Genomic DNA, 24436 nt, shown 5'->3' with positions numbered 1-24436 from the left:
GTAGCCTACAAGGTGATAAGAAGAGTAATTGGGTATGAGGCGGGTATGGGAGAATAGGGGATTTGAGAAAAGTAGTAAAGGGTTGGTTGCATCAGCAGCTATACTAGGGTACTGACAAGTTGGAGAAGTTAAAACTGGAGTAAAGGCTTTTGTTTCATGTCTATTCCCAGACCTGACTCTAACTCAACACAACTGAAAACCAGACGCTTCAGCATTTATTTATTTAGTTAGTTAGTTAGTTTCTTAGTTTGGGACTGAGATTTTAAATGCTAAAAATCCAAGGACCTTTGGTGGGGGAGGGGAGATTGTAAATATTTTGAAGTCCAACAGTCATATTGTTTTAGATGCTACACAGTTATTGTCTGTAGTGATTCTGGAATAGCAATGATTGAGTCTTTTGAATTACTGATCCAGTTTCAAAATTTATAATCTCATAATCCAGAGATGACTTTTGGTAACATTTAAGTTATTATTTCCTTCTAGGCTTCTTTAAAAAAATTTTTCTCACTAAAATGATAAAATACATCTCTTGACATCATTAAATATTCTTTGAAATCTGAGTATTCTGTATAATTTCTACTATCACAATTTAAATGTCATAATTTAAGTATTTTCCCATATATATTTTATCTGCTATTAAGAGCATATTTGTACATAGGTCTTTTCTCAATTTTAAAGCAATTGTTTTTGAAGTAAATGTGCTATTATATTTGTTGCTACATAAAAATTCTGGAGTAATTGTGAATTGTTTAATATTTTTAGATTGTAAGCATGCGTGTAGGCATTAGAGAGAGAGAGAGAGAGAATACTCTTAATATTCATTCTTTTCTTTCTCAGGAATTCTTTGTTGCTTTGCGTCTTGTGGCATGTGCCCAGAATGGATTGGAGGTTTCACTGAGTAGCTTGAACCTGGCTGTTCCTCCACCAAAATTTGTAAGAAATGTTTTTAGATTTAAATTATATTTTGTTGTTTAAAAATGATACAACATGATTTTAATATTAAAATTAATATATTAAAGAAATTCTCCCTTTAACCCCTATCACTCAGCTACCTGGATGTTTTTTCTCAGTGACTACTGCTGTTATTAGTTTTTTGTATATCCTTCCAGAGTTGTTATATGTGTATATAAAGAAATATAAATATGTATTTCCTCATTTTATGTTAATTGTAGTATACTATACATGGCAATTCTATACCTTTTTAAAATGTGGTTTAGAGATCTTTATATATCATTACATAAAAGCTTCCTCTTTGTTTTTTATAGTTGCATAGTATTTCCTTGCTTGTATTAGCCATAATTTATTTAACTTCCTGTTGATAGGCTATTTTAGCTTATTTCTAATCTTTTATTATAGTAAATGCTGCAACAAATAATAACCTCATATATATGTCATTTTGCATGTGCAGGAATATATGTATATATATAAAGCCCCAAAAGTAGAAATGCTGTTCCAAAAGTTTTTGCCTTTGTAATTTACATATATATTGTCAACTTGGCTTCCATAGTGGTTATTCTGGTTTACACTCCCACCAGTAATTGTTTTGTCTGTTTCTCTATACTTTTGCTAGCATACTGTTGTAAAACTTTTAGATCTTTGTCAGTTTGATAGGTGACAGATAGAGTGTAAATGTAATTTTAAATTTGTTCTTTGGGGTTAATGGAGTGAGGTTGAATAGCTTTCTTATGCTTAGGAGACATTTACATTGCCTTTATGTGAATGGCCATTTTTTAGTTTTAGCTAATTTTTCTTGAGCTGTTGCTCTTTTTCTTATTGAATTCTAGAGACTCTTTAAATATTAGGAAATTGGCTCTTAATGTGAGCTACAAATTTTTTCCCATTTCTGTCATTTGTCTATTTTTTTAAATATAAGAGCCAAAGTCTCCGTATGTTGCCTCTGCTGGCCTCAAATTCCTGGGCTTAAGCAATCGTCCTACCTCAGCCTCCTGAGTAGCAGAGATTACAAACTCAGGCCACCCCACCTTGCCCTGGTTTGTAGTTGTTTTTTATGGAAATAAATTGTGAGGTTTAAATTTTTTTTTCTTTTTTTACATTTAAGTTTGTCCTGGTGTAAGATGTGAGTATGAATTCAAGTTTATGTTTTTTCAAGACATCTTACTCTGCAGACCCATTAAAGATTGATTATTCAATAAACTGTCCCTTCTTGATTTGGCAGGCGAGAATTCTACCACTGAACCACCCATGCCTGTCCCTTCTTGATTTGAAATGCCACCTCAATCATGTGCTAAATACTTAGATATATTTGGTTGCTTTCTGGATTTTTTGTTGTTGTTCTTGCCCATTAATCTGTTTATTCTTATGGTAGTCTTACATTATTTCAATTATTGTATTGGGTAACATGTTCTTATATCCAATATGGCTAGTTCTCTTCACCTCATGCCTTTTTTTCAGAAATTTCATGGCTCTTGCTTATTTTTAAACTCAATATTTTAGAAGTTTTTGGTTTTCGTACTAAGAATTTAAGTTCAGTTTAGAGAATTTCTGCACTTTCATGTTTAGGCATGTACTCAGAGGGTTAATTTAGGGATGTGTTGCCTAACTATTACAGTTATGTATTGCTTAGTGATGGAATACATTCTGTGAAATGCATTGTTAAGCGATTTTGTCATTGGATTTTGTCATTGTGCGAACACAATAGAGAGTACTTACATAAACCTAGATGATAAAACCTACCACACACCTGGTTTATATGGTGTAGCCTATTGCTCTTAGGCTACAAACCTGTATAGCACCTTTCTGTACTGAATACTATAGGCAATGTTAACACGATAAGTTAGTTAACACGGTAAGTTAGTTTATCTATACACAGAAAAGAACAGTAGAAATATGGTATCATAATCTATGGGACTACTATCATATATGTGGTTCATCATCGACTGAAATGTTGTCACATGGCACACGATTGTACTGTAAATGTTTTTCAAATATGTTTCTCTGTCTCTTTTTTTTTTTTTTTTTTTTTTTTTTTTTGAGACAGAGTCTCGATTTGTTGCCCAGGCTAGAGTGAGTGCCGTGGCGTCAGCCTAGCTCACAGCAACCTCAAACTCCTGGGCTCGAGCGATCCTTCTGTCTCAGCCTCCCGAGTAGCTGGGACTACAGGCATGCGCCACCATGCCCGGCTAATTTTTTTATATATATATCAGTTGGCCAATTAGTTTCTTTCTATTTATAGTAGAGACGGGGTCTCGCTCTTGCTCAGGCTGGTTTTGAACTCCTGACCTTGAGCAATCCGCCCGCCTCGGCCTCCCAGAGAGCTAGGATTACAGGCGTGAGCCACCGCGCCCGGCCTGTTTCTCTGTCTCTTTAACCAGATAAACATAATAACTTGGGAATGCAGTTAATAGGGATTATGTACTTGTAACTTAGAAAATGCCATGTTGGATTGTTTTTCCAGTCCGCTTTCATCAAATAATGTTGGGTTAAAAAGTCACCAGTTAACAGGGCGCTAGATATTTTTGTTGGCATTCAGGTATCTTTATCTTGATCTCAGTTGTAGGATTTCTTCTATAATACTTCTGTGTTTTAGTTAGTGCTCCACAGTCATTTATGCTACTAACTCCCTGAAGATGTTTTTGTTTCATTGGTACTTAGATGAAGGTCTAGTAAGTGTAAAATCATGTTCTGTGTGCATTGAGAGCCAGCATATTGTATGAATATATTTAAATCCGAAGACCACTTTTTCTTCATTGCTTATTGATGGGAGGATTTCACCTCTTCATGTGCTATACTTTCCTTTTTAGCATGATACCAGTAGTCCTTTGCTAATCAGTGGAACTTCTGCAGCTGAGCTCCCCTGGGCAGTAAAAGTAAGTAAACTTTTTAAAAACATATTTATTCCAGAATATTAGGGAGTACAAGTGTTCTTGTTACATGGATGAATTGTATAATGCTGAAGTCAGGGCTTTTCATGTGCCCATCACCAAAATAGTGTACATTGTACCTGATAGGTAAGGTTTTATCCTTCACTGTACTCACTGTACTCTCCCTGCTTCTTAGTTTCCAGTATCCTTTACACCTGCAAACCCAACCCGCAGGCCAGGACCAGTACTGGTCCATGGCCTGTTAGGAACTGGGCCACACAGCAGGAGGTCAGTGGTGGGCGAGGAAGTGAAGCTTCATCTGTATTTTCAGCCACTCCCCATTGCTTGCATCACTATGTAAGCTCCACCTCCTGTCAGATAAGCTGTAGTGTTAGATTCTCATAGGAGAGTGAACCCTACTGTAAACTGTGCATATGAGGGATCAAGGTTGCACAGGCTCTCCTTAAAAAAATCTAATGCCTAATGATCTGAGGTGGAGTTGAAGTGGTGATGCTAGTGCTGCAGAGTACTAGCAAATATAAATTATCATTAGCAGAGAGGTTTCACTGTCCAGTAAATGTAATGTGCTTGAATCATCTTAAAACTATCCCCTCACTCCCCCACCGAGTCTGTGGAAAAATTGTCTTCCATGAAACCAGTTCCTGGTGCCAAAAAGGTTGGGGACCTCTGCTTTATACCACTTTATGACCATGTGTACCCATCCTTTAGCTCCCACTTATTAGTGAGAACATGTGGTGTTTGTTTTTCCATTTCTGAGATACTTCAGTTAGACTAATGTTCTCCAGTTCCATCCAAGTTGCTGCAAATGACATTGTTTCCTTCCTTTATATGGCTGAGGTAGTACTCCATGGTATATATATCACCTTTTCTTTATCCACTCATGAACTGATGGCACTTAGGTTGATTTCATGTCTTTGCAATTGTGAATTGTGTTGCGGTAAACATTTGGGTACAAGTGTCTTTTTTATATAATGACTTACTTTGTGTAGGTACCCAGTAGTGGGATTGCTGGATCCAACAGTATGTCTACTTTTAGTTTTTTAAGGAATCTCCTTACTGTTTTCCATAGAGATTGTACCAATTTACAGCCCCATCAGCAGTGTAAAAGCATTCCTTTTTTTTTTTTTTTGAGACAGAGTCTCACTCTGTTGCCTGGGCTAGAGTGCTGTGGCGTCAGCCTAGCTCACAGCAACCTCAAACTCCTGGGCTCAAGCAATCCTACTGCCTCAGCCTTCTGAGTAGCTGGGACTACAGGCATGCGCCACCATGCCCAGCTAATTTTTTCTATATATATTAGTTGGCCAATTAATTTCTTTCTATTTTGAGTAGAGACGGCGTCTCACTCTTGCTCGGGCCTGTTTTGAACTCCTGACCTTGAGCAATCCGGCCCGCCTTGGCCTCCCAGAGTGCTAGGGGCCTCCCAGACTGCTAGTATTACAGGCATAGTAGAACTACAGCGGCCTAAGCATTCCTTTTTTATTGCATCCTCACCAACATCTATTGTTTTTTTATTTTTTAATAATGGCCATTCTGATAGGGGCAAGGTGGTATTTCATTGTGATTTTAGTTTGCATTTCCCTGATGATTTGTGATGTTGAACATTTTTTCATGTGCCTGTTAGCCATTTGTATATCTTCTTTTGAAAAAACTCTGTTCATGTCTTTTGCCCACTTATTAATGGGGTTATTTGTTTTTTTATTGGTGATTTGTTTGAGTTCTTTGTTGATTCTAGATACTAGCCCTTTGTCAGATGTATAGTTTGAAAATGTTTTCTCACATTCTGTAGATTGTCTATTTACTCTGTTGATTATTTCCTTTTTTATGCAGAAACTTTTTAATTTGTCTCATTTATTTATTTTTGTTGTTGCTGTGTAAGTAAACTTTTTAACTATTCTCTCCTTACCCTTGCTTTGCTTTTTAACTATTCTCTCCTACCCTTGCTCCTCACATACATCCTCTCCCTCTACGGCTAAAATGTATTACATTAGACTTGCTTATATATGTTCAAGGACAGTAGGGAAGTACTGGTGCTGGAAATCTTTGGGGGATCTTTCAGCTCTGTCAGTCATTTTGTGATAATTATTAATAGTATTGGTCTGATCTTATTTCTGTTATAGTGTTAAAAATAGTGATGTCATAATCCTTTATTAACTAAAATATTTGATGAACAGGTAATTTACCCCAGTGGTATTATTTCTTATTTAAAAATTCTGGTTAACTAAGTATTCTCTTCATGGCTTAAAACAAAGAATTCTTTATGAAATTTTTTTCAGAAATGGATATTTTGTAGCATAGTTTTTCAGAGGCAAAATATTGGCTATAGATATCTTACCAGAGTTTTAAAATTTGTAATTTTAAAACAATATTAGAATACATCAGATCAAATGATCTTTGATAAATGTGTACAGTTTTTTTTTAAACGATTTTGATTTTTTTTTTTTTTTTTGAGACAGAGTCTCACTTTGTTGTCCAGGCTAGAGTGAGTGCCGTGGCGTCAGCCTAGCTCACAGCAACCTCAAACTCCTGGGCTCCAGTGATCCTTCTGCCTCAGCCTCCCGAGTAGCTGGGACTACAGGCATGCGCCACTATGCCCGGCTAATTTTTTATATATATATCAGTTGGCCAATTAATTTCTTTCTATTTATAGTAGAGACGGGGTCTCGCTCTTGCTCAGGCTGGTTTCGAACTCCTGACCTTGAGCAATCCGCCCGCCTCGGCCTCCCAAGAGCTAGGATTACAGGCGTGAGCCACAGCGCCCGGCCACGATTTTGATTTTTATGTCTGCGTATCTGTGGCCCGTTAACTAATTTTATAAAGTATAGGAATTTGGCCTTGACTAGGCAAATGAATAATAGTTTTCCAGGTTATACAAGTAACTTTCAAGATTTTTAAATACCTTGTTGTGTACAAAAGAAAGGAATCTTGTTTGGGGAAAAATGGAGGAATCTTGATGTTTATTTTTTATAGCAGTGATCCCCAACCTTTTTGGCACCAAGGATGGGTTTCATGAAAAACAGTTTTTCCACAGAAGTGGGGTGGACAGGGGTTGAAGTAGAGCTCAGCCAGGTGATTTGAACAATGGGGAGGGGGGTGGCTGTAAATACAGATGAAGAAGCTTGTCCCCTGCTCACCTCCTGCTGTGTGGGGCTCCCCCTCCCCACTCCTAGGTTTCATGGAAGACAATTTTTCCAAGGTGGGGTGAGGTGGTCAGGGGGGGAGGTAGTTTGCAGCCCAAGATTGGAGACCACAGCCTTATACCAGTGAATTAATTTTCAAAAACTTATTTGTGTGAATTTGAAGTATACGTAACACATAAACTTCCTATGTTTAGAAAGCCATAGAATGTCACTGACTAGCTGTGTTATAAAAGTTACTTTCTTGCCCTTGGTCTTTTTAAGTGAGAGGGTTGGACTAGTTGCTTTTCAAAGCCCTACTGTCTTTCTGAAATCTTTTGATTCTAACCTAGGAATAGAAAAACAAAGATGGTGTTCTAGCCAAAAAAGGAATGGGGAACACTGGACTCTTGAGTAGAGTCACATTGAAATTATTATTTGCTATAATATAAATATTTTTACTTGTATAGCATTCCAAAAATACTTTATTTTGATGAAAGTAAAAATGTTTTTTAAATGATAATTGAAAAAAATACGTAGTCTGTTCTTTGAGGACTTGATTTTTATAATTGCAGTTAAATCTTTTTCACCATTTTTTAACTTATGATTTTTTTTTTATATTGTAGTCTGAAGACAAGGCCAAATATGATGCAATTTTTGATAGTTTAAGCCCAGTGAATGGATTTCTGTCCGGTGATAAAGTGAAACCAGTGTTACTCAACTCTAAGTTACCTGTGGATATCCTTGGAAGAGTAAGATATTATTAAATTCTAAATGTAATTTTTGTTTTGATTTTATATCTACGAGGAGCACTTATAGCTGCATTCTTAAAAAATACACAGACCTTAATTTTAACACATCAACTGCCATGTGAGTTGTGTTTAACTCACCCTAGTTTTGAGGCTGGGGCCTTGTGAAGCATATGTAACTCACATGTCTCTACCTTGGGAGTTGGCAACTTACCCTGCCATTCTGTAACATAAATGTTATGTGATGGGTGGCCCCTGGGCAAAACTCTGCAATTGGTTCCTGAAAATCTTAATTGTTGATGTTCTTATTGTTACAATTAATATTGACAATTTAGTTACATATAACTCAGGCACAGAAAACAATAAAGAATAACAAATTTTAAATTACAAAGGATCGTTTTGTTTTCAAAGTTTTTGTACTATTTTCATAATAAAACACTATGGCCCCAAGGAAAAATAAATTTTTTTTCTAGTGTGGCAATGAATATGTTAAAGTTGTATTATAAAAAATTTTTTTTCGAGACAGGGTCTCACTCTGTTGCTCAGGCTGGATGCAATGAGGTGATTATGGGTCACTGCAACCTTGGACACCCGGGTTCAAGTGATCCTCCTGCCTCAGCCTCCTGAGTAGCTGAGACTACAGGCCTGCACCACCGTGCATGGCTAATTTTTTTGATTTTTTTGTAGAGATGGGGTCTGGTTATGTTACTCAGGCTGGTCTTGAACTCCTGATGTCAAGCAATCTTCCCGCCTCAACCTCCCAAAGTGCTAGGATTATAGGCATGAGCCACTACTGCACTCAGCCATGTTACATAATTTTTTGTGTTCTGACCTAATATATAAAATTATTTGTTTCTGTATTTGCTTATTCCCTGTAAAATATGAGTGGTTGAAATTAGTTTTATATATACACCCCTTAAGTAGGTCCTTTTTTCTTTGTGCTGATCTCCCAATTGCTTGAGTTAATTTCTAGAGACCATTAGTATTTTATATCTGCCACCCACTCCATGGCTGTATCATGGTGTCTTTTTGTAAAGAATAGTTTCATCTCTGAAATCATATAATTTTCTCTCTTTTTTTTTGAGACAAGAGTCTCGCTCTATTGCCTATGCTCAAGTGTTGTGGCATCAGCCTAGCTCACAGCAACCTCAAACTCCTGGAATCAAGCAATCTTTCTGCCTCAGCCTCTTGAGTAGCTGGGACTACAGGCATGAGCCACCATGCCTGGCTAATTTTTTGTATATAGTTTTAGTTGTCTGGCTAATTTCTTTCTATTTTTTTTTTTTTTTTTTTTAAGTAGAGACGGGGTCTCGCTCTTGCTCAGGCTGATCTTGAACTCCTGACCTCAAGTGATCCTCCTGCCTTGGCCTCCCAGAGTGCTAGGATTACAAGCGTGGGCCATTGCGCCTGCCTCATGTATTTTACTCTCTAACTTGAACTTCATGTCTATCTAGATTTCTTTCCTAGATACTTGCAAGACTTTTAATTCTTTGCCTTCACTAATACTTTTAAATTTTAGAGTTCTTTTCTTTCTTTCTTTCTTTCTTTCTTTCTTTCTTTCTTTCTTTCTTTCTTTCTTTCTTTCTTTCTTTCTTTCTTTCTTTCTTTCTTTCTTTCTTTCTTTCTTTTTTTTTTTGAAGACATCTCACTCTGTTGCCTTGGCTAGAGTGCAGTGGTGTCATCATCACTCACTGCAGTCTCGAACTCCTGGGCTCAATCCATCCTCTTGCCTCAGCCTCCTGTAGCTGAGACTATGGTGTTACCATCATGGCTGGCTAATTTTTTCTATTTTTAGTAGACAGGGGTCAGGCTGGTCTTGAACTCTTGAGCTCAAGTGATCTCACCTCAGCCTTCCAGAGTGCTAAGATTATAGGCATGAGCCACCAAGCCTGGCTTCCTCTTTTTTTTTTTTTTTAATTTTTTCACATTGTGGTAAATACACATAACATGAAATTTACCATCATAACCAATTTTAAATTTACCAGCAAGTAGTATTTAGTACATTCACATTGTTATGCAGTCATCACCACCATTCATCTTTACAACTCTTCATCTTATAAAACTAAAACTCTTCCCCTAGCTTTTGGTCCACTGTTCCATGTCCTTATCCTTAGCTCCTTTTGTCATGTTATTCTGCCACTTCTCCTGAATGTTGGAAATCTAAGTTTGCATGAAGTTAATTATCCGCCTTCTCTGTAGTTGCCTATGGACTACTGAGAAAGTCTAATAAGATTGGTGTTAACTGTAAATTCATCATCACCAACTTCAGCTGGGTTCTTTCCTGTTGCCAGCTACTCTTTTGCTATTTCTATAGTGATTTCTCTCTACCTCTCTTCTTTTTCAGACCATATCTCCTCTCATTAAACCTCTTGCCCTTTCTTTAATTCCCTGCTTAAGAAGATTACATAGGGTCAAATCCTTGGCTGCACCACTTTCTAGTTTTGTGACCTTGGGCAGATCATTAAAAAACTATGTCTCAGTTTCCCAATCCTTAAAATGGGAATAGTTCCCAGTTTATAGGGTTGTTGGGATTAAATGTGATAATGTATATAAGGTGCTACTGCAGTGCTTATTATAGACTCTTTGAATGCAAGCTGCCATGATGATGCATCATGATGACCACCTTGCCACCAGGACTAGCACTGCTATTATTGGATCAGTGTTATATAGATTTTAGGTGCTCAATAAATGTTGATTTTTTGGGGTATTGTTTCCTACAAGTTATTTCTCCACTGTGTGGTCAGTATGAAATTTCTAAATTGTAAATATAATCTTGTCATTTTATTACTTAAAACTAACCTTTTAGCAGCTTCTCATTGCATTTAGAATAAAGTGTAAACTTCTTTTGAGGCACTTAATGACCAGGTACATGCTCATCTCCACTCTTACTCTCACCAGTACACTTTTTCTCCCCCCAAGTAGCACATGAAATGAAAAGAACATTAATCTTTCTTAATTCTTCTCTCTTTAAGGTTTGGGAATTGAGTGACATTGACCACGATGGAATGCTTGACAGAGATGAGTTTGCAGTTGTAAGTTAACCTAATGCTCTTAAAATCTTTAACATCTTAATAATTTTCTCATGTGAAAATTTTCTCTTGTAGTTTATCCTTAGAAAAAAATATATTTCCATCAGATTGTTGGTATGTACCTTTTTACCTAGAATTTCTAGGGAAGCAATAAATATTTCCTAAACAAACGGATAACAGAAAATGTGTATTTTGCCATCTTCATTTTATTTGAATTTAAGTACATAGGAATATATGCTTTGGATAATATACTCTAAGGTGCTGAGCGATATTATCTTTTTATCACAATTTGACCAGATGTCTCAGTACCTGCTTCTCTTACCAAATAATTTTGCTTCAAATGTATCATTTTCACATTTATTTCATTAAAAGGAAACATAATAGCACTTTAGTTTCATTTCGTTTATGAAGTCAGAAAAGTTTTGACATGTTATCTGAAGACATGTTATCTTAGTAATTGGTTAATTCCAAAGAGGATTGTATTCATCTCTTTCTTAAATGTTAGATGAAACTGTGTTGTGGATTTATCAATGGTAAATCTCTAATTTTCTTTTCATTCACTTATTTGGAAATTATTCTGTTTAAATTTTGTATCTCTTCTTATTTTGCTAAGGAATTGTCTTTCTTTTACCTTCAAACTTGTTACAAATTTGCGTTATTCTCTTAATCTCTTCTGGTTTTGTGGTTGTGTTCTTTTCTCATTATAAATCCTAAGTATTTCTTTTTCTGTTTCTTTTTTTTTTCTTTTTTTTTGTTTAATGTGATTATGTCTGGTTTATTGATGTTTTAAAAGAACCACCTTTTGGATTTATTTATCCTTTCTATTATATTTTGATTTTTTGTTTCATCTTTTTCAGTTTTTATCTTAATTCCCTCTTGTTTATTTTTGTTTACTTTACAAAGAGCACTAAATTTCTTTACTTCTCATCATTTTATACTGAATCATTTAAAGGAAATTTTCCCCCTGAATATAGGCAACTGACTTTTCCTAGGCAACTGACTTTTTTTTTTTAAATAAAAGAAACCTTTATTAAAAGGATAATTTAAGAATTATAAACACAGTTTGTGGGGAATTACTACTTTAAATTGTTTTAAATAGTAAACACCCCTGTATCTTCTTCTAGATTTACTAATTGTTGACTATTTTGGCACATTTGGTTTTTCCCCATGTACATTCTTCAGAAATTTTTTCTAACTTTAAATTCTAGCTTTTGTAATTTTAAATACTGCCTTTCCTGTTCTCTTTTTATTTGAATTACCTGATATTTTTTATGTTTATTGTGTATCTCTCTTGAAAATGATACATTTCTGTTTTTAATTTTTTACCTAATTTGATTGTTTCTGTCTAAAATAATGATCTACCTGTTGATTTTTGTCTTCTTTCTTATATTTATTTTACATTATTATTTTCTCTTTTTTTCTGTTCCTTATTGTTGCTGATTATCAAGTTGTAATTTATTCATTTGTCTCCCCTTGTTAATGTGAAAATTCTCTTATAATGTCCTGTTCCACTAATAGTAAATACAGATTGAATATCCCTAATCTGAAAATCCAAAGTCCGAAATGCTCAAAAATTTGAAATTTTTTGAGTGCCAACATAATACCACAAGTGGAAAATTCTACACCTGACATCATGTGATGGATCACAATCAAAACTTGTTTCATGCACAAAATTATTAACAGGTTTATATAAAATTATTTTTTATGCCATGTGTATAAGTTGTATATGAGATATAAATAAAGTTTGTGTTTCCACTTAGGTCCCATCCACAATATATCTCATTATGTATATGCAAATATTCCAGAATCCAAAAATATCTGAAATCCAAAACACTTCTAGTCCCAGGCATTTTGGATAAGGGATTTTTACTTTGGACACTTTTCCCTGTACTCATACTTATTTCTTCTGTATTACTTCTTTTCTTTCTCTCTTACCTTCCAACACCAGAAGATTTTATAATGGTTTTTTTTTGTGTGTGTGTGTGATGCAAATTATAGATTTTGCTCAGTTAATTTAGTTCTTTTGATTCTAGAATTTTCCTTGCAATATTTTCAACATTAATAGCTTTATTAATATTCTTTTTGTTAGAATTTGCCTGATATATCTTTAACTTTCCTTTTACTTTCATGAGTGGAGCAGGATGATCTATACTATTTTTTAAAAATTATAGTTACTGTAACATAGTGTAACTATAATTGTAAGTCATTGATTTGTCTTTATATTTAAAAGCATCAAAATTTTTTAAAAACTGAATTTTAAGAGCTGCCCTTACTCTTCCTTGAAAATTGATACAATTTTGAAAATACTTTTACAATAGTGGAATAACTAAGATATGAACATTTTAAATTTATTTCTTAATATTGAAGTGTAAAGATAATGTACTTATTCGTATGATTAGTCCTTTTGGCAATTTATACTCTGCCAGGTTTGATCTATTAAAGTATAATTTAGGATTTTTTTCCCCCAAAGTTTCTTGCTTTGCTTATTAATAAAAACTGAATTGAACATAAGAATCTTTGTGTTTAGGACTTACCTTTAAAATTCTTACCATTTCCCTTTGGATTAAAGGTTTTTGTTTGTTTAAGGACCCAGTATCTGCTGTGTTTATTTTTTGAATGGGAACAGATAAAAATGAAATCAATGAGAAATTCTAACTTCTTTTGTTGAGTTATAAGATAGATTTTTTTTTTAAGAATAACTTCATTCACCAATGAACCCAAACTTGATTGAACCTGAATCTTTATGTTCTAGGCTTACTTTTAAAATTCTTAAGCAATTTCTTACTTTTCTTTTATAGCATAAATGGGATTTTAGGTTTGTTTATTTTTCTGATTGGAATTAATAAACAAATAAATATTCTAACTTATGTAGCTCCTGTTGCCATGTGAACCTTTAATGAATGGCCCTGTTTCTTTTCAAATGTAAATGTTCGTTCAGATTCTCAAAAACCCAGTGGTGTAATTAAAAATTCAGAATCTAGATATCTTTGAATTTTGGGGGTTTCTTTAAAGTGAGTTTGTAAACGTCAGGTGTTGGCATGGCCATGGGTGTTCTGGCCATAACTAAAATGACTTGTGAGTTTTGTGTATGTGAATATATATGTGTATGTACATATATAAAGATAAAGAATAAAGTGGATTAAAAAACCATATCAACCCCCTTGAATCTGGATATTTTAATATCTGCTGTGTATCAGTATTCTGTTTACTCATTGATGAATTATCTGAGTAGATTATAAGGACATTAGAAATATACTGTGTTTCCCCAAAAATAGGACAGGGTCTTATATTTATTATTCCTCAAGAAAACAGCCTAGGGCTTATTTTCAGGGAATGTGTTATTTTTTTAAAGTATGGTACAACAATCTACATTTATTCAAATATAGTTAAGTCGTTGTCTTCTGGAACATCATCATAACTCTCCAAACCCCGAATTCCATCCTGAATTTCTTGCGACTCTATTTCCTTTAGAACCATTGGCCCCAATCTCTCATGCGAGCAATAGAGCTCTCATGGGGCAGATGAGAAGGGCTGCTTGTCTTCTTTACGGCTCCACTAGACGAAATGCATGGGTTATGCAGATATGCTGCGTAGTCCCGCCCATCACTAGGTCTTATTTTCAGGGTAGGACTTATATTGTGCAAATGCTTAGAAATCCTGCTAGGGCTTATTTTATGGGTAGGTCTTATTTTCGGGGAAACACGGTATCTCCCAGTTTTAATTCTGACCCATTTAGTAGAAAGTCTCTGGTGGCACATTAAGGGGACATTTTGCAAAGGGGAAAATTTTTTCTCTCTGTTACCAGTTTGAAAACTCAAACTGTATATAAAATTGTGGTATTGCCCTTGAACCAAAGGAAGTGACTGATAATTATGTTAAAGTTTATTATTTTCTTTGTGGGGTGAGTTCTGCATGTATATAGTCTTATTCTGTGAAAGAGTTCTTTGTTTTATTAAAGCTCAGTCTACTGCTTTTGAATTTAAAAGGAAAGGCCCCTTAATCTAGTAAGCTAGAATTTAGTGAATAAGCTTATGCTCATGCTTTTTCATAGATTTTTAGGTTTTAACAAGATCCTATAATTTAGCTCCTCTAAGCACAGCAATTATAAGCTTAGAATCTGGAGCTTTCTAGAGTCATGCTCCCCCCCCCTTTTTTAAATGAACTTAGATTGTACAGTTTCTCAATACCCCTCACTGTTTTCCTTTATTGTTTACATATTACATTAGCATAGTACATTTGTCAAAACTAAGAAACTAACATTACTGTTAACTAAACTCTAGACTTTATTTGGGTTTCACCAGTTTTTCCTTTCTGTCCCAGGATCCAGTCTAGGGTATCACGTTGTATTTAGTTGCTATGTCTCTTCATTCTTTCTGGTATATGACAATTTGTCAGTCTTGTCTTGCTTTTTATGACTGACATTTTTAAAGAATACTGGCCAGATAACCTGTAGAATGTTTTCCAATCTAGGTTTGTCTGATATTTTTCTCATGATTGGACCGGAAGAATGGGTTTTTGCAGAGAACACTATGGAGGTGAAATGCCTTTGTCATCACATTATATCAGGGGGTGCATGGTATCCATGTGACATCACTGGTGATGTTAACCTTCACCACTTGGTTAAGATGGTGTTTGTTAGGTTTCTCCATTGTAAAGTTGCTGTTTTTACCCTTTCCTACTCTATTCTTTGGAAGTGTAGACTCAGGACCTTTTTACATCTATTTATTGTCTTTTACATTCTTTCTAAGCCATAAATTTTTCTGTTTGGTAAGTTATACTGAAAGTAGTCTAAATTTTTGTCAGTAGCATTTGTTGGGTCCTCATTATATGAAGAGTTTTTGGTACTTGGAGATTTATAAAGGAGCTATATTTGTCTGTATTAACATGTATCACGTTGTATTGACATTTTTACATATGTAGTGAGGCCAGGAGTTTGCTAGAGGTCAGGAGTTGGAGACCAGTCTGGGCAACATAGCAAGACTCCGTGTCTACAAAAAAATTTTAAAATTAGCCAGGTGTGGTGGAGCACACCCGTAGTCCCAGCTACTCAGGAGGCTGAGACAGGAGGATGACTTGAGCCCAGGAATTCAAGGCTGCTGTGAGCTACACTGATGCCACTGCACTTTAGCCTGGGCAACACAGAGACATAATTTTCTGGGGGAAAAAAACTAATTAAACTCCTCAAGTGACTCCAACATGCAGCCAAATTGGAAAATGAAGCTGTAGAGAAAGTTTGGGTATGGTAAAGGGATCATACAGCACCTATGACTCAAAGTGAGTGGGCAGGTTGTATCATCAAAACCTTTTCTGGGTCTGGTGAAGGAGGTTGGACTCAGTCACTAGAATGCAGCACGGCTGCCCACCCCACACCCTCTTAAAAAAATTTTTTTTTTCTTTTACATATCTGCTGTTTTATTGGGTTGTAAAAATGGGGGATTTTTTTTTCTTTTTTAAAAAATGTTTTTAGAGACAGGGTCTTGCTCTTACTCAGGTTGGTCTTGAAGTCTTGAAGTCTTGCTCAAACAATCCTCCTGCCTTGGCCTGAGTGCTAGGATTACAGATGTGAGTCATCTCACCTGGCCGAGATCTTTTTACCTTTGTATTTCTGATGCTTAGCACAATAAAATGCCTGTTGGCCAGCAATTTCTTAGTAAACATTTTGTTGAACTAAATTGATAAAGATAACTTGTACTACTTGGAAAACACAAGAAGTACCTGATAATTTTCATACCAGATTATAATTTTAAGAAATGATAACAGGCAGTTCAACTGCTTGAGTAAACCAATGGTCAAGTAAAACTGCTAAGAAAACTCTTAAAAAGACTGGTTCTCAAAGTGTGGTCTCTTGTCAGCAATATCAACATCACCTGAGAACCTATTAGAACTGCAAATTCTTTTTTTTTTTTTTTTTTTTTTTTGAGACAGAGTATCCCTCTGTTGCCCCGGCTATAGTGCTGTGATGGGTAGAGTGCTGTGGTGTCAACCTAGCTCATAGCAACCTCAAACTCCTGGGCTCAAGCGATCCTCCTGCCTCAGCCTCCCGAGTAGCTGGAATTACAGGCATGCGCCACCATGCCCTGCTAATTTTTTCTGTATATTTTTAGTTGGCCAGTTAATTTGTTTCTATTTATAGTAGAGATGGGGTCTCGCTCTTGCTCAGGCTGTTTTTTTTTTTGAGACAGAGTCTCACTTTGTTGCCCTGGCTAGAGTGAGTGCCATGGCGTCAGCCTTGCTCACAGCAACCTCAATCTTCTGGGCTCAAGCGATCCTCCTGCCTCAGCCTCCCGAGTAGCTGGGACTACAGGCATGTGCCACCATGCCCAGCTAATTTTTTGTATATATATATTTTTAGTTAGTCAATTAATTTCTTTCTATTTTTGGTAGAGACGGGGTCTCGCTCTTGCTCAGGCTGGTTTCGAACTCCTGACCTTGAGCAATCCGCCCGCCTCGGCCTCCCAAAGTGCTAGGATTACAGGCGTCAGCCACCCGCCCGGCCCCTCAGGCGTTTTGAACTCCTAACCTTGAGTGATCCTCCCGCCTTGGCCTCCCAGAGTGCCAGGATTACAGGCATGAGCCACCGTGCACAGCCTTAGAACTGCAAATTCTTGAGCCTTGCCCCAGACTGAATCTGTATTATAAAAGCCCTCCAGGTGATTCTGATGGCCACTAAAAGCATGGACAATGAACAAATATTAGAAAAAGTGAGCAGCTATTGTTAACTGACTGCAACAGTAAAGTTAAATTCTCTCTTTCCCTAATTTAGATTTATTTTTGATGCTTTTACTTTGTTGCTTTTTTTCCTTTGTTTTAGAGGCAGAGTGTTACTCTGTTGCCCAAGTGCAGTCATAGATCATTGCAGCCTCCAACTCCTGAGCTCAATTTATCCTTCCACCTTAGCCTCCCAAAGTGCTGGGATTATAGGCGTGTACCACCATGCCTGGCTTGATGCTTTTACTTTGAAATCATCAAAAAGACATTCTAAATGTTTCTTTAAGTGTCTGTCTCTCTCCTATAAATGTATTTGCTAGTACATTTCAGTTTGACAACTATGTTTTTTTGTTATAGTTGAGTATGGCCTAGCATTTGATTTAATTGCCATCTTTGTTTCAGTGGCAGACTTGCATAGGATAAAGTACAATGTACTAAGAAAACAAACAGAATCACAACTTAGCAGTATTTAAAGTATTCCATTCACTTTTTCTGTTTTATTTGGTGGAAAAATTTTTGGCTTTAGTTTTGTATGGGAAGCTATTTTCAAGGCAACATGGAATTAATAATTGTATTTTTTTAACTTTCAAAAAAATGTGTTGTCTATTGGTAGCAGATGGCTAACATTGCTTTCTTGCTTCTAGTGTCCACTTTTCCAGGAAATGATTTCCATCTGCGTTAAGAGGAGTGCTGACTGTTAATGTGCATGCTAGTCACTTATCTTAGCTTGGTGCCAACTAATAATGTTATACTACATATATTTTGAATTTGCTTGAAAGTATTTGGTAGCCAGATTGTTTTCTTTCTAGAGTTTCAAACTTTTGGAGATAGAAAGTTTGTGTATTTCTAAAACTGAAACTGAATTCTTCCAAGTTGGCTAGCAAATGGAGAGAGGAGAATTCTTGGTTTGGGTCAAGTGGTAAAATGTGGTCCCTGGACAAATATCATCAGCATCACTTGGGAACTTGTTAGAATGCAAATTCTCAGGCCCAACCCAGCCTTACTGATTCCAGAATTCTGGGTGCAGGGCCCAGAAATCTGCTCTATATCAAGCTGTTCAAATAATTCTGAGGCCCAGTAAAATTTAGGTACTAATAGGTTAGTGCTTAGTTTTATTGGTTGTAAAGGAAAACATGGTATTGTAAAATTACATGTGTACTACTAATAAAGCTGGTTAAACCTGGAAAAAGCAAGAGCTTTGTAGCCAGAAGATCTTGGTTTGAACTTTATCACTTTCTTTACTGTATCGTATTGGGCAAGTTACTTAGCATCTCAGCCTCAGTTTCTTCATTTGTAAAATGACATTAGTAATCATGGAAATCACAGATCAGTCTTGTTATATTGTGTGTTCAATAAATATTGACTTGAAAGCCCTACAAAAACATATAATTAAAAACAAATTTCCTTTGGGTAGAATTAGGATTTGCAGTGGAAGAAAAAAGAAGAAATGTATACTTTTTTCTGGTTCCTCTTGGAATGTTTCTAGAGATTACTTTTGAGTAATTTCTTATGCTTAAAGATAGCCATGAAAACTGTTAATCTTCTGAAAGTCTTGGAGGTGCCTTGAATCCTTTAAAATGAGGAGGATACAGTCTGTACAAAAAATAGAAAAATTAGCCAGGAGTGGTGGCGTATACCTGCAGTCCCAGCTACTTGGAAGGCTGAGGCAGAAGGATTGCTTGAGGCTAGGAGTTTGAGTTTGCAGTGGTGCCCCTACACTAGCAGGGTGACCGAGTGAGACCCTGTCTCAAAAAAAAAAAAAAAAAATGAGGAGGATGTATCCTGGACAGTCTATATGCAGGTTGTCCCATTTTGTACAAGTGATTTATATATTTATTAATTAAAAATATTTTGAAGTAGGCAATACATTTTCATGGTTCAGAAATCAATATAAGAAGATATTCAGGCCGGGCGCAGTGGCTCACGCCTGTAATCCTAGCTCTCTGGGAGGCCGAGGCGGGTGGATTGCTCAAAGGTCAGGAGTTCGAAACCAGCCTGAGCAAGAGCGAGACCCCGTCTCTACTATAAATAGAAAGAAATTAATTGGCCAACTAATATATATATATATAGAAAAAATTAGCCGGGCATGGTGGCACATGCCTGTAGTCCCAGCTCCTCGGGAGGCTGAGGCAGGAGGATTGCTTGAGCCCAGGAGTTTGAGGTTGCTGTGAGCTAGGCTGACGCCACGGCACTCACTCTAGCCTAGGCAACAAAGCGAGACTCTGTCTCAAAAAAAAAAAAAAAGATATTCAGTGAAAAAATTCTCAGTTCCATCCCTGCTCTCAACTGCTCCATTTACCCATGTACTATAACCAGCCAATTTTCTTACTTTCTTGTTTATTCTCCTAGAATTTCTTAATGCATATGTAAACAAATGTGAATAATTGTTTCCTCCTTACCACAAAAGATAACATATTATACACACTGGTCAGCACTACTTTTTCATGTTAAATGGCATATCTTGGATGTCTTTTATTATAGAGAAATCCATTAATCTCTTTTTCCTGGTCAATTTTATTGAGGACTACTTTATGTACAACAAACTGCATCCAATTTAAGTATATAATTTGATGAGTTTTGTCAATTATATACCTGTGAAGGCCCCACCAAACAGTTAAGATAGAGAATATTATCCATGATTTTTTTAATGTTTCATAGTATTTCATTATATAGATATACTATAATTTTTTAAATCATTTTTTTTTTTGTAGATGGGCACTTGGGTGCTGATACAAACAATGCTGCAATTAATAACCTTTTGCATACAGCATTTCATATGTAGGCAGGTAATCTAAGGATAGATTCCCAGATATGGAATTGCTAAATCAAAGGGGAAATACTGCAGTTTGGTGGATGTTGCCAATTTGCCCTTAGGTAGGGATAGTACCATTTTGAGCTTTTTAGGAGAGGAAAAATAATTTTCCCTCTACCCTTATAAGTTCTTGGCTGGGACCCCCAGCCAAATAACAAAAGTCAGATTAACAAGAAAAAAAATAGAAGTTTATTAGCATGTATATATTTTATATATACATGTGTGAAACTGGGAAATTGTAACTGTCAAAGATATGGCTTACAATTCAGGCTTATGTAACAACAAAGTATAATAAATTTTTAGAGAAGTGATAAGACAAAGGAAAAGGACCTTGAGTCTCTTGAGTTTCTCAAATAAATGGGAAACTAATGGTCAATAAAAATTACTTAGCAAAGTTTGTTAGGTAGATTATTCTGGTGGCATCTCCAGGCTGATAAGGGTCTAAAGTTGTTTGGGGAGGAACTTTTTAGTTTTCCTTGTAGAGAAGGGAGGAGGGACACCTTTGTAAATTTATGTCCTGCTTTTAGGCAGACACTGGGAGGGCAGAGAGCTTTTCTTGTATCTGCTACTTCTTAGTTGTCCTCAGCTCAAAATAATCCTTATACCAAAGTAACATGTTTTGAGGTGGCATATTATGCTACTCCTCAGCTTCCATTAACAATGTATGAGAGTTTCCTTACAGTTTAGCAACAAAATATATTATGAAACTTTGGATTTTTGCCAATTAGATGGAAAATGGGATTTCAGTATAGTTTTACCTTACAGTTTTCATGTGAGTTTGAGCATATTTTTATACGTTAAAGGATAGGCCATTTATGGTATTTACTTTTCTATAAAAGATCTGTTCATACTCTTTGTCTATTTTTCTGTTGGATTTTGGTTTTTCTTCTAATTTCTAGGACCTTTTTGTATATTAGGGAGATCACCTCTTTCTTTGCTGATATTTTTTTCCCAAATTGTCTTTTGCCCTTGACATTACAAGAACTTTAGTTGAAGGGCATGTCTCTAAGTTTTTGCTAAGGATATCTTCCTAAAAATTGTTTAGCTTTGATTTCTTTCCTTTTCTCCCTTCTTCCTTTCATCCTTCCCTCTTTTCTTCCTCTTTATCTCCCACCTTAATTTTTTAAAAAAGGATTTGAGATAGCTTGAAGATGATTTGTTGATGAACAGTAATCAGTTGGGTGAATATTAAATTGTTTTAATATATGTAACCCCACTTCATTTATTTTGAAGGCCATGTTTTTGGTATACCGTGCACTGGAGAAAGAACCTGTGCCAATGTCCTTGCCTCCAGCTTTGGTGCCACCTTCCAAGAGAAAAACGGTCAGTATATCAGGCTCTGTGGGGTTGATCCCCTCTTCAGCATCAGCCAAGGAATCTTACCACTCCTTACCACCTGTAGGCATTTTACCTACCAAAGCACCATTAAGACAGGTATAGATTTATCAGTGTTAAAGGATTTTTTTTAAACAAAAGTGCATGGCATATAACAGTTGATTACTTGATAAAGATAGAAGGAACAATCAAAGGGATCAAAAATTTAAAGCTCCCTCTGGTTGAATCTACATAATGTGATGTTCCAGAGGAGGCAAACATTTCATCTGCATTTGGCCTTAGGGAATTAAAGTTAGAAATGGAAGATGCTCCATGCTAACATGGCATGCTTGCCCTGGCATAATTAATAGTTGTTTTTTTGTTTGTTTGTTTAAGCTCTTGTTAACTCTTGATTTTGGGATCACATTTTCCAGTTCTGGGTTGTCCAAGGCCTTTTTCTCCCTCCAGCCTGCCTCATACCAGGTTGAATAAAAGGCAGATAATGGCAGATTTATGCAAATCAGCCAGTCTGGCCATAGTTAAGACTGCTGAGTGAAGCTTTAAAAAATGAAGATGGAGAATTGTCTGAATATTTTGTTTATATAGACTCAGTTACCTATATTAATGTGGGCATTCATAAATCAAGAGTTAACTATGCTTGAATTTACTCATTACTTGAAAAAAAAGTAAAATGTGCATTTATAAATATAGTACTAATTGACCTATATTTTTCTTCTGTTATTTTCTCCTTACCACAGCAATTTGATTGAGATATGATATAGAAATGATACAGTGTTGCTGTAGTTAGAGGGTAGAATAGTTCAAAATTAGTGACATATTGTCATGGATTAAAAGATTACACTTCAGTTTGTTTCATTTTGGCAGAAATACTGTTTTTTTCTCCCCCTGTAGTGGGTTGTATCCCCTGCAGAAAAAGCTAAATATGATGAAATCTTCCTGAAAACTGATAAAGATGTGGATGGATTTGTATCTGGATTGGAGGTTCGTGAAATCTTCCTGAAAACAGGTTTACCTTCTGCCTTACTAGCCCATATTTGGTAAGACTCTATTTAAATTAATTTTTTTAATATGATTTTGCATTAACTCCAATTTTATACATTCTTACTTTTTTTCATTTGTAAGTAGGACAATTTTTGTTTCAGAATTCTTTATAGAGAAAATTTCAATCTGAAGAATTCTTCTGGGTAATAGACAAAAACTTGAGAATGGGTTACGTGAAGCTTTTTAAGATTGACAATGTCAGTTAATTGTTATTAGAATGTTAAAATGCAGCAGCTGTCCATATCAGTTAAAGTTAAAATCTTAAGAGAGTATAAATATCTGAAATTTAAACAATATAAAAAAACAGTATCTTCAAGGCATACCTGCATAATTCTGTAGGGTGTTGTGTATATTTTCAAGCCTTTACGTAGGAACAATATACTTGATTCTTAAAAAAAGACAAGCCCGGCCAGCTCATAACTGTAATCCCAGCATTTTGGGAGGCTGAAGTGGGAGGATTTCTTGAGGCCAGGAGTTAGACCAGCTTTTACAACATATCGAGACTCCCATCTCTACAAAAAATACAAAAATTAGCCTGGTGTGGTGGTGTGCATTTGTAGTCCTAGCTACCTGGGAGGCTGAAGTGAGAGATCGGTTGAGCCCAGGAGTTCAAAGTTATAGTAAACTGTGGTCACGCCACTGCACTCCAACCCAGCTGACAAAGCAGAGTGAGACCCTGTTTCATAAAAAAAGAAAGAGACAAACCTTAGTGTCTTTAATGAATTTCATATAAAATGAGATAATGTGTATTAAAATCTTTGTAGTGTGCCTACTACCAATCTACCTAACTATACCAGAGGTTATCTTGAGGTTTCAAGAGGCAGCAAACATCAAAAGAAGAACCACACAGCTGCAAAGAGAAACTTAGAAAAGAACAGAGGAGAACAGTAGATCTGCCTAAAAGGAACAAGAACCCAAGACTGGGAAAGATTAAATATGCATAACTAGTAATAGCTGCCACTTTTGAGTGCCTAGACTGGGCACTATGCTTAATGAATGGCAGCTGTCACAGGCTTGGCATTGTGCCCAGACTTACTATGTCTTTAATTCTTATAGTAACTTTGCATAAAGGGTGGTATCATCTTTACTTTATAGATGAAAAAACTAAGGCTTGGAGAAAATTTGACTAAGGTCACAAGAAGAGATAAGTAGAAGGCTGGAATTCAAGGTTTATTTGATACCATAGCTCATAGTCTTTTCATCACATCCTACTAGCTTTCGATGAATTTAACAGATCAGGACTTTAGAAAGCTGAGCTTTAAAAAAAAAAAAAAAAAAGGAAAAGAAAATAGAATAAAACCTTTGCTGTTTCTCTTAAAGTGATTTTGTAAAGCTTTCTAGATTGCTGCCTTCTCCTCACATGTGATCTCCATTTGCAGCTGTTCATCTGCTTTGGCGTGATCCTTGTATCCTCCTACTCCAAGCGTTGCAGGAAACAAGCTGACATGAAAAGTTTTGCTTGTTTTAGAATCATTCTAGTGCCACCAATGAATCAAATTTTTTGAGAGTTAGGTTTCATCTTTAACATTGTTTACTCTTAAAAATTTTGGGAGTAGGGAATGTTGGAATCCTTTGACCCACCACAACTCTTACTCTGTAGTGGTTCTAGAAATTGGTAAGAAAGCACAAAGTAAACCCAGATTGGAGGATCCTGCTCAACACCAGGGTGAACATTCGGCTTCAAGTTGATGTGACTGTCTTTTTTAATTCAGCTCATTATTTTTTAAAAGGTACATAGTCATACTTTCTCCCTGGATTTTTAGAATAGTAGTTGTCACACTTATAATCTTCATTTTGTTTGTTTGTA

The 24436-nt window shown here is 35.8% G+C and overlaps 1 protein-coding gene across 8 annotated transcripts in view; it reads left to right on the top strand.

Annotated features, from left to right (window-relative positions):
* The window catches only part of EPS15 (epidermal growth factor receptor pathway substrate 15), a 151979-nt gene that overhangs the window by 41569 nt on the left and 85974 nt on the right, over window positions 1–24436 (top strand). For 7 of the 8 annotated variants that reach the window (XR_012915165.1, XM_075998282.1, XM_012776185.3 and 4 more), the window contains 6 exons: window positions 838–933; window positions 3762–3827; window positions 7582–7707; window positions 10677–10736; window positions 21487–21687; window positions 22480–22625. Coding sequence is in view for 7 of the 8 variants with exons in the window: in XM_075998282.1 (XP_075854397.1) it covers window positions 838–933; window positions 3762–3827; window positions 7582–7707; window positions 10677–10736; window positions 21487–21687; window positions 22480–22625 (695 nt within the window). In the remaining variant the exon portion in view is untranslated. The remainder of the gene's footprint in view (window positions 1–837; window positions 934–3761; window positions 3828–7581; window positions 7708–10676; window positions 10737–21486; window positions 21688–22479; window positions 22626–24436) is intronic. The other variant, XM_012776183.3, reaches the window with a different exon arrangement.

The sequence above is a fragment of the Microcebus murinus genome, chromosome 2 (genome assembly GCF_040939455.1).
Source record: "Microcebus murinus isolate Inina chromosome 2, M.murinus_Inina_mat1.0, whole genome shotgun sequence".
In the NCBI taxonomy this organism is placed as follows: domain Eukaryota; kingdom Metazoa; phylum Chordata; class Mammalia; order Primates; family Cheirogaleidae; genus Microcebus; species Microcebus murinus.
The sequence above is the reverse complement of the archived record's forward strand: the minus strand, read 5'-3'. Positions and strand labels throughout refer to the sequence as shown.